This window comes from Tiliqua scincoides, chromosome 8 (assembly GCF_035046505.1).
Source record: "Tiliqua scincoides isolate rTilSci1 chromosome 8, rTilSci1.hap2, whole genome shotgun sequence".
NCBI lineage: Eukaryota > Metazoa > Chordata > Lepidosauria > Squamata > Scincidae > Tiliqua > Tiliqua scincoides.
The window spans coordinates 42,105,796-42,119,190 of record NC_089828.1 but is presented as its reverse complement, the minus strand read 5'-3'; the positions used below and the strand labels follow the sequence as shown (position 1 = coordinate 42,119,190).

Genomic DNA, 13,395 nt, shown 5'->3' with positions numbered 1-13,395 from the left:
CCAATAAGAGACTGCAAAGTGGGGTTACAGTATGTTTTCCAGAAAGTTTTAAATTAAAAAAAAAAAAAAGCAAGCTGGTATTGTGAAGTGGCCTGGGAGGCAACTCCAAGCATAGGAAGCTGCAAGGGAGAAAAGGCAAAGACGCTGGAAGGAGCAGGAGACTGGGATGACTGAAGTTTGTGAAACTGAGTGAATAAAGAATGCGTTAGACAGGGATATGCCAGGATATGAAATATAAGAGTGGGGTAAGGCCGTGCAGAGGCGTACCCAGGGGCAGCACTGCCTGTGGTAGTGACATTACGGCATCACACAATGTCATGATGTTGCTTCCAGGTTCAGAGGAGGGCAGCAGTGGCTTTGCAATGTGGCTGACAGCCCCCATTTCTTCTGAAAGTTTTTGAGGTTTCCTTCCGAGAGTTTTGAAGGTATGGATGAAAGGCTCATGCAGGATTTGGGAGTTGACGGGAAGCTCGTGCTGGGAGTTAAGGAGGGGTGAGATTTGGTTGGAGCAACAAGAAAAATGGGTGGCTTTTTCAGTAGAGTGCTACGTGGTCTAGTGATGGGAGACGATGGGAGATGACAGAAGAAAAGGTTACAGTAAATAAGGCAAGAGTTACATCTCTTTTTCTGCTTTCTTCTTCAGTTCAATCCTGCAATGTAAGATGTATGAACGGTGGCAGTTGCAATGATGATGCCTGTCTGTGTCAGAAGGGATATACAGGGACCTACTGTGGCCAGCGTGAGTATTTGGGAATGCCCTGCTAGCTAAACCCAGAGTAGAAGCTGTCACAGCTTGGGAGAGGCTGTTTACATTTTTGTCTTGTCCTTCTTCCAAATCAGGGTGGTGCATATGGCCCCATCTTCTTTCCTCACCATATTATTCTCACAACAACTCTATTTGTAAGATAGGGTAAGTTGGTTAGGAGGGAAGAGGATTATCCTGTGAGATTCCTGGCTGATTTGAATTTGGGTCTCTTCAGTCTAACAGTCCCTACAATAGCTCCATCACAGTGGCTCTTGAATCACAATTCCTGGGAAGATTGTGAGGAGGATGCTGAACTGAGGTCTGGAACAGAGCCACATAGTTGACCTGGGGCTCGAAGTTCTGGAGAATTGAGGGGAACTGAAGTCTTTCTGAAAAATCTAGGAGCTGTGGTGGCTGTACCAGCTGCTACTGATTGCCAGCTGATGGTTTAAATCAACTTCCTGGAGTTCCCTGGACTGCAATGCCCCTCTCCCCTGCGCTGTAAATGCAGCATCCTGGAAATAACCATGGCTCCTGGAAATAACCATGGTTTGGAGACCACGATGCAATGCTACAAACAGCAGGAAGAGGCTTGGGGGGCGGAGGGAGGGCTTTTTCAACCTCATGAAAACTGTGTCATGTAGCGTCACGTTGCGGTCTTGCTGCTGGCCAGCGGGCATCCTGTGATGTCCCTGCGTGTTCACCATGCTGCCGCTGGGAACCATGCCTCACAGATTGGGGACCTCTTGCTTAACTAATGGCAGCCTCCACTATTTCCATGCTTGGTCTGATAGTGGCCAAAAGCAGCCTTTGCCTTTGCTTCCTCGCGACCAGCAAGGGAAGTCAACTTCATTAAAGAGGCAGAACCATTTTAAGAACCCTCAGTAAGAGCACAGGCAGTCTCTGGAATCTCCAAAAAGATCGGACCAGGAAAGACCTTGGCTGGAATCCTGGAGAGCACCACTGCTAATCAGGATACACAATAGTGAGCTAAGGACTGATGGTCTGACTCAATAGACAACAGCTGCTTATATTCACAATTCACGTTTTATGCTTCTGCTCCATTTGGGTTTGTTTGTTTTTTCCGAAACCACATACCTTCCCTTTTCGCTTTTAACAGCGAAATGGCCTGAACTGCAAGAAGGAGAAACTGAGAATCCAGCTTTTCTTCTTTATTCCCCACTGTATATAGTGGCATTTCCTGGGGAGTCTTCCTTCTGTCCAGTGCAACCTCCCTCATCTTTCTTTCTGTGCTTCTCAAACAGCTGTCTGTGAAACCGGTTGCCAGAACGGAGGCCGGTGCATTGGACCAAACCGCTGCGCATGCATTTATGGATTCACTGGGCCCCAGTGTGAGAGAGGTAGGTGATAATTTGATATGAGGCATCCACCCCACCCCACCCCACCCCCACACAGGAAATTTACTCTAAATGCTTAGGAGGTTGAGCAGGCCAATATCCTCACTTTCCCCTGCCTTTTATCCTGCCCCCTCCCCCAATATTAAAACTAACTGAGTTTGCCTAAAGATGCCTCAAAATTCCGCAGGTCAAAAAGATCATAGAGCCATGTTTCTCTCAGTTTATAAACTTCTGCATACCTAGAAAGTGTGTAGAAACCACCGCCTTGATTTTGGGTAGCCCACAATCCACAATCAGGGATGTGCCGTGGGTGGGGAGGCAGGTGAGGCAGAGCCTCCCGACCGGAGTCCTTTGAAAAGCACTGCCTGCCGTGTGAGGTGCACAAGCACTCACAACCTACATGCTTTTGTGCATGGGTTGTGAGTGCTTGTGAGCCTCACATGGTAGTGGCACTTTACAAAGGACTCCAGTGGGAAGGCTCTGCCTCATCTGCCTCCCCACCCACCACTTGTCCCTTGTATGCATCCCGATGACATTTAATCACCTGAGTTTGCTATTCAAGGAAATGGTGAGATATTTATTATATTTATATCCCACTTTTTATTCATAAATCATAAACCAGTTTTCATTTTTGTTTTAAAAAAAAAGCCAGTAATAATAATATATCATTCAAAGAACAACAATAAAATAGAACAACAAAATTGAATAACAGCAGCAACAAGTAAAGCAATCCAAGTATAACATCAAACCCCAGCTGGTTGACATGCCAAGAAGGTTTTCCCCATCCATCCAAAGACCGTCGGTGAAGGAATTAACTATGAAAACCCTGGGAAGATAATTCCTCTGCCAGCATAGAGAAGGCCATCCCTGTGCTAAACACCAATAATAAAATATTAATTCTCACTTGTGTAGGCTTAAAATGGAAGAACATTCATTTTCAAACTTGCAACCCCTTGCCATTGGCAACATAAAATGGTACAGTCTAGTAAAATCCATTGCCATAATCAAGATAGAAGGAACTAAAGTGCCATACAGCCTAAACTTCACTTCGTTTGGCCATGATTTCATATGAATGTAGAGTAGAATCACTCTAGGCTTTAGTATCTCTATGTTGGTACTCCCTCCCACCATATTTATAATTTGCAATGGAAGTCGAAAACCAGTTTGCTATTTGACCAAAAAAGCCGTAAAACGTCCCCATTGTGGGATGGATAGAAGCATTTGGTCTTGGTGATGGTAGGAAAGTAAGATGTTTCTTAAAGCTGGTTTAAATGCTGTCCCATGGAACCCTGGTAATTGTAATTTAAAGGGCTTGTAGAATTCAAATCTTATAATTCCTGGGGTTAATTGGAGAAATCATGACAATTGAACAAGTTTGAAACTAGTTAACGTTTTCATTCTAGACATGTTCTAAGGGGGCTTTCACAAGACAGGTTTTGGTATTTCTTTTATATCCTATACAGATGACATATATTTTTTGGCTGCATGAAGTATGTGTGTGTGTTTGGCTGGCACAGAGGTATATTGTAATGTATGAAAGCCTTGAATCAAAAGCGCCTTTTCTGCAAAGCCTGTGGTGAATGGATTTGGCCCTGACTCAGAGTCAGAGATGAAACAAGCTTCACAGCTGTGTATACACCGGCTCTCTCCTGCCAAAACAAACAAAGAACTTGCTCTGCAGAAAGATAGGATAAAGTTTCAAAGCACCCTCTCCTTGCCAATGGCAGCCAGATTTTCTCTAACTTTTAGCAAGGAAACACCAGCATCTCTGCATCATAACTGCATAGTCTCTCCCATCTGAAGTCTCAGTTCCAAATCCTCAAAAAGGATCAGGAAGTGCACCCCTTTATGATCTTATGATCCTTCACCTCTTCAATTGGACATCAGCAGGGCCCATGAGAGGGGGTGCAGGCGGTACATTGTATCTGGGCCCTGGGTCAAAAAGGTGGACCAGGAGCCAAAGGACGGGAACCAGAAATTTCCTGGGATCTCAGAAATACAAAATAATGCAGGGAATGGACAGAGTGGATAGAGAGAAGCTCTTTTCCCTCTCACATGACACCAGAACCAGGGGACATCCACGAAAGTTGAGTGTTGGGAGAGTTAGGACAGACAGAAGAAAATATTTCTTTACCTAGCGTGTAATTAGTTTGTGGAATTCTTTGCCACAGGAAGTAGTGATGGCATCCTGCCTGGATGCCTTTAAGAGGGAATTGGACAAATTTCTGGAGGAAAGGTTCATTATGGGTTACAAGTCGTAGTAGGTAGGTGCAAGCTCTTGGTTTTAGAGACAGGCTGCCTCTGATTGCCAGATGCAGGGGAGGGCACCAGGACGCAGGTTGTATCTGTTCTTGTGTGCTCCCTGGAGCATTTGGTGGGCCGCTGTGAGATACAGGAAGCTGGACTAGATGGGCCTTTGGTCTGATCCAGCAGGGCTCTTCTTATGTTCTTATGAGAAGGAATGGGGTACGTGAAGCCACCAGTGCCTCCTCCATAACTAGGGTGGAGCCTGAGGGGTAGTCATGTGCCCACCTTAGCATAGTGCCCAGAGCAGGAGCTTCTCAGGCTCTGCCCTAATTACTCCTCTGCACTAACTACTTTGTCTACAAGTGAAACAGAAGCTGCTAAAACTGGAATTCCGAAATAGAGACCCTCTCTTCCTTTGCCTCTCTCCTACCCAATCTCATCCAACCTTCCTCAGGACCCAACAAGCCAAAGCCACAAAAATCCAAACAGTGGAGCTGGCTGGATGGAGAGAGAGCGGTTCCTTCTTAAAGAGATGAACTTGGCACTCTGCCTGTATAATTGAGGAAATGCACCACTTCAGAGACATGCAATCAGAGGGTAGTCTGAGTCCCCACTAGCTCATTTCCTGCTCCTAATAGACGCTTTGGACTGTGTGTGTGTGTGTGTGTGTGTGTGTGTGAGAGAGAGAGAGAGAGAGAGAGAGAGAGAGAGAGAGAGAGAGAGAGAACGCCGTTATGAGGAATCACTGGGGGTGGGGAGATTACCAGTCTTATTCTGCTGGAGTTTTCAGACTGGCGCCTGATGCAGCTGCAAGACACCTGTAGCGCTATATGTGGTTGGCATGTCCACAGCCAACCACAGTGCAAGGACAGTGCCAGGGTAGCTTGGAGGGACACTGGCCAAGGCTGAACCCCTGAAGTCCAGTGGCCCAGTATCCATGGCAACAGCTTTGTGAGTTGACCAAAAGACTTGAGCTCTGCTCCTTTTCCACTCCCTCTGTGCAGCCCTCCAATAATTGTGGGACCTCTCAAAGATGATCTAATTGGTCTGTGGGAAAGGCAAAAGAAGCTACTATGCTACATTAGTGAAGAAACTGATGCAGGCACTGCACCCACCTTTGATGTGCAGTGAGGTCCAAGGCTGTGGAGACACAGCGCGTGGCGCTTCAGGGTGTTGTCATGCCACAAGGCAGACTGGGGGCCACCCAGAAGCCTCAGCGCCTAAACAGTAACTGGGGTGGCTGAGATGTTGCTGCCACAAACTGTTGTCTCTTGGAGAGACTTTGACAGTCTCACTGAGAGACTGAGACAACCTTGGACAGTCTCTCTGAGTCTATAGCTTGCGACAGCAACTTCTCAGCCTCCCCAGTGAGCGTGCAACCACTCAGAAACTGGATGGAGTACATGTGCAATCACAGGGAAGGCTGAGTTGACAGGACAGGGGAGTCTCTGCCTCCTCTGACCGCATGTCCTTGACATCTACTCATTTTCCCCTTCAGATCTCTCTTCAGATTCCCTCTCTCTGCCCCTTTTAAATGTTCCCAGACCAGGACCTGCTGCTGAAAGTCTGGCTCTAAGGAAACATTTTTAGTTATCACTGAAGCAAAAGACTGCATCGTAGGGCATCTCCTCACATGACTCCAGTATCGTTTCACATTGTTCTGGAGTCATATGGATGAATACAGCAGAGGAAGACAGAGGAGAAATAAGATGGCCTTCTGCTTTTAGTGCTTATCCCCTCTTTCCGCCACCCTCTTTCCGTCCGTCCCCCCCCCCCAGCATTCCCACTGCCCAGTGTTCATCTGAGCTGGGTTGGGCTACATTTCCACAAGCCCAATGAGAAAAACGCCTGTGAGCTAAAAGGAGAAATTGCCTGTAAACATGGCCTTTTATTAGAAACGTCTGTGTAAGAGGCGGGAATTGCAACCAGAGAACGTCCTAGACTCAAACACATCAGGACAGCAAGTGGAGGAGAATGGGCAGCACTGCTTGCAGAAGATTCTTGGGAACATGTATTTGGCAGAGAACAACCTGGTGAACAAGTGACAGTGGTGGACCTCCCCTTGAGGTGCCCAGGGGCAAAGGTCCCACATGAAACCACCACCTATCACTCACTTGGTGTGACACAGAGCCTCATATGGCTCCAGGACCAACCAGAGAAGCTGTCTGAGGCTTCCCCACGGTCTTAAACTGTGCTTCCTGCACACCAGAAGCACAGTTTCCACCCAGGTTGGAGCCTCGTTAAGGCTTCCCATGCAGTCCTAAAGGCGTGTGAGTTCTGTGCCTGGGGCATTTGCCCTGTTCAGTGAATGGCAGGTCTGCTACTGACAAGTGACCAGTCCCTTCCTGGCTCCAGATTATGGAACTGCAGGAAGATTAAGACAAATCCTTCAACTGAATTCCAACTCCCCATCACAATTCCTGAGTCTTTGAAATGGCAACAGTGAGACAGATTTGCTCAAGACAATTCTCCTTATAATGTTGCAAGGTTGAAGAAAGCAACTCAGAACAACTCGGTACTCAAGGGTGATAGTTTGCAGGCTTTTATTTTATTGCAAGCAATGGGCATCTCACGGGACTAGTGTCCAAAGCATGAGAGCAATTCCCAATATTGATTTGACCATTTATACTATTTTTGCTCTTTGTCCCAAAATCTAGACTTCCCATTGGCTGAAATTTTACATCAGAGATGGGGCAAACACCTAATAGGTTACAGATAAGGTACAATTTGCATAAAAGATGGAAAATAGGTGGGCAACAAGTGGGCAAAACAATTGATTGGCTTTGATTTACATACAGATGGGGTTTCACCTTAAAACCTAGAAAAGTACAAAAGTTTCTAAATCCCAGCAGGGTGCACTATAATACTGTTTACTTAGTGTTGGATCACATTCACATAAATCAACCCAATTATACAGATTGTTTTGACAAGGTTTAGAATAACATCATTAACAGAGAGCACAAAATACTTAAAGACAGGTGTGAAGACTTCATCTTGGCAGAACTTCAGACCTGTACTCATCCCTCATTAGGGTGGCCTTGTTCGAGCGCCCTATCTGATCTCTTCTGCATTTCATAACATTTATACTGTAAGACTGTCTGCAAAACTGAGGCTTCTTTTATTAAGAAGTTTAAAAGTTTTACTAAAATCAAGCAATTTGATTTCTATGGCTTAATTCTATATACCTATTGTGACCCTTTTACTTTGGGTACGGTTTGGTATCAAGGGTCACCTGGTCTCATATGTGCGCTTTTACTCTAAAAGCATAAAGCACGAAAGCTAAAGAGTTCTCCTGGTGGACACAGGTGTGTTTTAACTTCTGCCACGGTGTACATCTCCAGCCATTGCCTGATACTGTTATCTAAGCTAAATTCCAAAGTGTATAACAGCCTTTGAGGCCCCAAAGTCCCAGCTTCAATTAGACTTTTAATCAGACTTGCAAAATGATTCTATCTTAATGCCAAGCAACTTTTTACCATTCTCTGTGTTGCTATGCTTTATACTGGACTATCCAGTGGTCTTTAAATGTGGGTTACAGTCTGGGGTCAAAGGTCACCGTGCCTTAGTAAGAGCAAGACAGGTACCCTACTAATTCCCAATGGGTGAGGAGATGCTTCTGGAAGCCCACAAGCAGGATGTGACGGCAACTTTTCCACCCACTTTCCCAGCAACTGGTGTTCAAAGACGCATTTTGTTCCTGAACATGGAGGTTCTTATTAGCCATTAAGATTAACAAAGCATGCCTTTATTTTTAGTCCTGCCTTTATTTCTAGTACTTAACAAAAAGTATTTGATATCATCTTGCAGGATCAGACTAAGGTTGGTTCATCTAATCCGGCATCTTGCTTCTCACAGTGGTCAGCCAGGTGCCTCCAGGTACTCTGTTTCTGAAAATAAAGGCTCCATTTAGCTATCATACAAAAAAAATTGATAATCTTCTCCATTAGAAGAATCTTGCTGGATCAAATCAAAAGGCTGAGTATTCAAGGATCTGGTGTTGAGAGTAGCCAGCCAGTTAATACCTCCAGGATGCCTAGAAGTATATGTTGTTCTTTATATTTTTATTATGTTATTCTGATACCTTTGGCATAATTTTTTTTGAAAAGTAGCATACAAATAAACAGAATAACAGTGCAATCCTAGTCACGTATGGGGATGGGCACCTGACTCGGATTGACTCGACTCAAATCACACGAAGTGGCTGTTTTTGATGACTCGAGTTGACACGAGTCATGGATGTCACTGATCCCGACTCAACTCGCAACTCGGGACCAGTGACTCAAAAAGAGTCTGGACTTGGACTGATTGGAGTTCCTGTCTCTTTAGTGTGTGCACGTTCTTGCTTATCTACACACACCACCACCACTTTCCTTTCTTCTGTGCATTTTTGTCCAAGGATTTGTAACTCAAAATGACTCAGAACTTGAAATTTTATCAGTTCAAGTCACAAGGGGCGTGCGCTATGACTCACCAACTGAGTGGAGTCACGGGATGATGACTTGCAACTCAATTCGCAACTCAGCAGTGGCGTAGCTGGAAGGGGGGTGGAGCACTCAGGCTGTCAGGGAGCCTCAGCAAGGTGGGCAAGCGGCCCCTCCCTTTGGAGCCATTCCCAGTGGGGGGAGGAAAACGGAGCCGTACGGGAATGGCTCTGAAGGGAGGGGCCGCTTGCTCGCCTGGCAGAGGCTCCCTGACAGCCTGAGCGCTCAGCCCACCCTCCAGCTACGCCACTGCAACTCAAGCTTAGTGACTTGGGCACCTCCCTGGTCATGTCTATTCAGATGTAAGACACGTTGGGTTTAGTGAGGCTTACACTCAGGAAAGGGTGTACAGAAATGCAGCCTGAATGAATGGACAAACTTGGACATGTACAGATTTTATCATTTCTGCAAAGAGTGGCTGTTTGGAACCCATTTCCTTTGTCCAGCCCCTAACCCGAAGTGTGTAGGAGTGGGCTGTACTTAGTTATTGGTAAGAAATGTGCATTCTGCACATGCCCAGAGAAATTCTCCTCCTTCTTTGTAACATATTCCCCAGCTGAACTTTGGCTTTGGAAAAAGGTCCATAGTTGTCTTTCATGAAATCTTGCAAGTACTACAGGTGCCTTCTGACTAGGCTGAGTCACACCCACAGGCCGGCTCTCTGGGGGGATCCTTCTTGCCTGTCGCCCCCTCTTCATTTCCTGATCTCATTGCTTGCCAAGCTGCGTTCCTGTTCTTTGGGCATTTGTAGCAAGGGAAAATCTGGCTCGGGTCCTTTACAGGACCAGACATTCCAAGGTCTTTAGAAAAAAAAAACTTTGAGGAAATAAGAAATCGAAACACAATCTTGCCCTTTTCCGGCCCTGGTTTTACAGTTTCCTGATGGAGTTTGGGCACCACATTGAAAACTGAGAGAGGTCCATATGGATAGCTCTCTTTGCTGCATGGCAGCAGTTGGTTTTTTATAAAGTCACTTTTTTGCTGTAATTGAAAGGGACCTTTTCAGCTAATTGCTGGCAGGGCCTGGGGGCTTTTGAAATAAAGGGCACCCATTGTGGATGATTTCAAGCCTGCAGGATCTACTTTGTGGTTTGCTAGAAGCTCAAGGTTTGTTCACTAAAGCCAGGTGCAAAATGGGAAGCACCAGCATACACTTAGAATGAAGGAAGAGGCTTCCCCTGAATACACCAGAACTGAGCTCACAATTCCATCCCAAAAATATGCTCCTGGTTCCCCCCTCCCCCGTTTTCCTCATTTTGGCAGTCTCATTTGGAGCTGGAGAGACGTTTTACTGTTGCTATAAATAGACAACTGGGCATCAGAAACCTTTGTTGCAAACCACCCAGAGATCTACAAGTAAGATCCTGAACTGTATAGAACTAAGGCAGTATTTCCCAAACTGTGAGCCTGGACTCACCAATGGGTCACGAGTCAATTTTTGGTGGGTCATGAAAAGTTTTTGAAACATTTAAAAAAAAACAACAAACCTTTGCAAGCACCCTTGCCTGGTTTGCAGAAGAAAATCATTATCTGGAATGCTTATGAAGTTCATACCCCCAAATTAAAATGTCACATTTTCTGATTCACTTTAGCAATGGGTGTGCCATAGATCACGTGTGAACCCAGTTTTAGCCTTTTGTCTGGCCTGGAAGTCCCTCACTGCACATCTTGCTCTCCATTTCACCCTTCTGGGTACCCTGGGATGATCATAAAGGGTTGGGGGGAGCAGTACTTGAACTCAATTTCTAGGGAAATGTCTACACACACACACTACATGTAAGGTCTCTAGCAGCCTCAGAAGCACAGGGCCCTGATTGTTATTAATAATTTATTATTATTAATAAAATCTTTCTATATATTTTTTTGTCTAGTGGGCTGCGACAGTCATTTTAAAAAGTGGGTCCATGTACTAAAAAAAGTTTAGTTCATTCTGAAATGAAGAGAGTGGATTTCAAGCATGTTAGAAGGGAACTGTGCATGCTGCAGGGGCCCCATACCTGTGCGACCTGAAAAGAATACACCTGTACAATGTCCAATACATCTGTACAAGGGTGCAGGTGTGCATAGTAACCTAAGAGAGGAACAAAACCATTTTTCCAGTCTGCAGTTGTCGAGGGTAGGGCTCCTGCGCATTGCCATTACTGCCTGGACGGTGAGTTGGAGGAGCTGCTTGCAAGGCAAGTTGTGGCACCTGCAGTACTTACCATGCTCCCCCTGTAGCTACACCACTGCCTGAGAGGCTCAGTGTGTGGATAGTTTCATCTCAATGTGCCGATGTTCTTCTGGAAAGGGAAAGAGAGGGGTTAATTCTGAAGTATGGGCAGTGGAGGGGGGAGGGAGGGTTGCGAGCAAGCGCTGCTGCACTTTGTGCCAGGAAGGCAGGCTTCCCACGAAAGCAGACTTGACAGGGAGTCTGGCTGGGCTTTGCTCTCTTCATTCCTGCATGACAGGCCTTGGCTGGACCTCCTCCGGCCTGTGTCCCACTGACCTCCTTTCAGCCTGCTAGAAAGCCCACAAGTCACATTCTCCAGCTCTGTTTTGAGAGCAAACCTTACATGTTGTGAGAAAAAGTCCCACTCAAGGGAAGCATTGCCTCCCTCGGCTCGCCAACCTGCTTGTTTGTTTAAGGAAGGAAAGAATTCCTTTGGACTTCAGGCTGTCTCTCAAGGAAAATTTGGCCAAATGGCATCTGGAGAAGAACAAACTAGGCTGCAGGGCACATTTTTGTATGTTCCTCCTTGGACATTCATCTGACGTGGAGGTTGAAGGCTTGGTCATCAAGCTGAAATCGTTCATAAGACCGGAACTAACCAAGTTTACTTACTTCCTTTCTTACATATCTGCATACATACTCAGCTAATCAGTGTGCATGGCAATGTACAGAATTACAAAGGCTAAAATGCATAGGTCCCTGTCCCCAATGAGCCTACAATCTAAAATATGCCTGAGCTATAGATATTAGAGAGATCACTGAAATAGGTATTTCTTGGCTCAGAATGTGAACCTTGGGGACTCATAATGCTTGAAAATTTGAAGTTATTTAACCCTTTAGTTCTCTTGCCAGTCTTGTATGGGAAACTCTAGGGCTTGGCATTTGAGAGTCAGAGAGCAAAGCAGGCCTTCCTATGAGCAGGGGTGTTTGAAAATTGTTTTATTTTTCAACCAATTTCATGATTTGAAAGGCAGAAAGCGGTGTTATGTGCTTTTATTCAGTTCTTATTCCAAGTCCTCATTTTGATTAATTTTAAACACTTTAAAAGTGCACTAGGTAGGTGACATAGATGATATAGTGTGTGCAGATGCAGTCACTGTATTATTTCTAACTGGAAATTTATGGAAAATATCTTAAACACCAAAATGCAGTGTTTTGTGTCGTTATGTGTTTTTAACAAAAACAAAAAAAACCTTCTACCAGACAAGATCTCTCAAGAACTACAAGTTCCAGCACTCCTTGTTTCCTGCTGGCATTTCCTAAGCAAAGGAAACTTGAGGGTCAGGCAGCAGGAGGAAGAGTCAAGCATCACGCTTTTTAGGGCTTCAGAAGACATTTGATGACCTTCCAGGTGTGGATGCCAGCATCACCATGGAATTCATTATCCACTATTTTTGGCATCTGTGGGGTTCTGGAAACAGAACTTCCACAGATGCTGAGGTCAGACTGTAATTAAGATCATGGAGTTCTCAGGAAAAGCAGGAGGAAGCCAGTGATAGGATTTCTAGTACTGGGACCTATGTCTGTAAATGAGCAAAGCCTCTGGTTACCAGAGTGCACAGAAAAACTGACACAAGATCTCAGGAACAGCTACTGAGTGGCTTTTGTGATTATTCTTCAGGGTTCAGGTCTCCAGTCCCAGGGCTTCTGGAAGTTAAATCTCAGAGCAGTGGGGTGTAGATGCATTATCAACTATGTGACACCAGCATAGCCAAACATGACTGTAGGGCACATACATATAAATACAAGATGTATAAAATTCTTTGGAGATGCAGGAAAAGTCACAGAAGTATTTAAAGCCAAAGTAGGATTCTATTGGGAGAACTTGGGTAGCAACATGTCTTTAGGATCAGGCTTACCAGAATCTTTTATTGCTGCCAGACCAACGGCCCAATCCTATGCAGTACAACTGCCACTAGAACCAGTGTTCTGGCAGCAGAGCACACTTAACGGTGTAGCTGCGCGCTTCCCAGAGGCTACCACAGGTGGTGCAAAAAGGGAAATACCTCTCCCAAGCCTCCGAAACATTCCCCTTCATGCACACCACAGCATGCAGGGCAGCCCTTTTGGGTGTGGCTGAATGCTGTGGCTGGGAAAAGGATAGGATTGGGCTGCAAGCCTACTTCATCTAGAGTGAGACTGAGTCTTAAATAGGATCTGAGCTACAACTAAGCAGCAGAGGTGTTGAGCAACCAAAGATTGGGCAAAACTGGTTAGGGGGGAGGCTTTGGTATTGGAAGAAACATCTTACAAGCACCTCCCTATTTTCATCTGCAAACTGTTGGATGATTTGCACTGGGCAGTTGTAAAAGTCCAGACATTTTTGTTTTCTGGACCCATTACGGATTCTTG

The 13,395-nt window shown here is 45.4% G+C and overlaps 1 protein-coding gene across 1 annotated transcript in view; it reads left to right on the top strand.

The window, feature by feature from the left end:
- FBN3 (fibrillin 3) overlaps window positions 1–13,395 on the top strand; it is a 144,658-nt gene that overhangs the window by 16,175 nt on the left and 115,088 nt on the right. Inside the window, exons 4-5 of the mRNA XM_066636426.1 lie at window positions 644–739; window positions 2,011–2,106. Of these exons, the coding sequence (XP_066492523.1) occupies window positions 644–739; window positions 2,011–2,106 (192 nt within the window). The remainder of the gene's footprint in view (window positions 1–643; window positions 740–2,010; window positions 2,107–13,395) is intronic.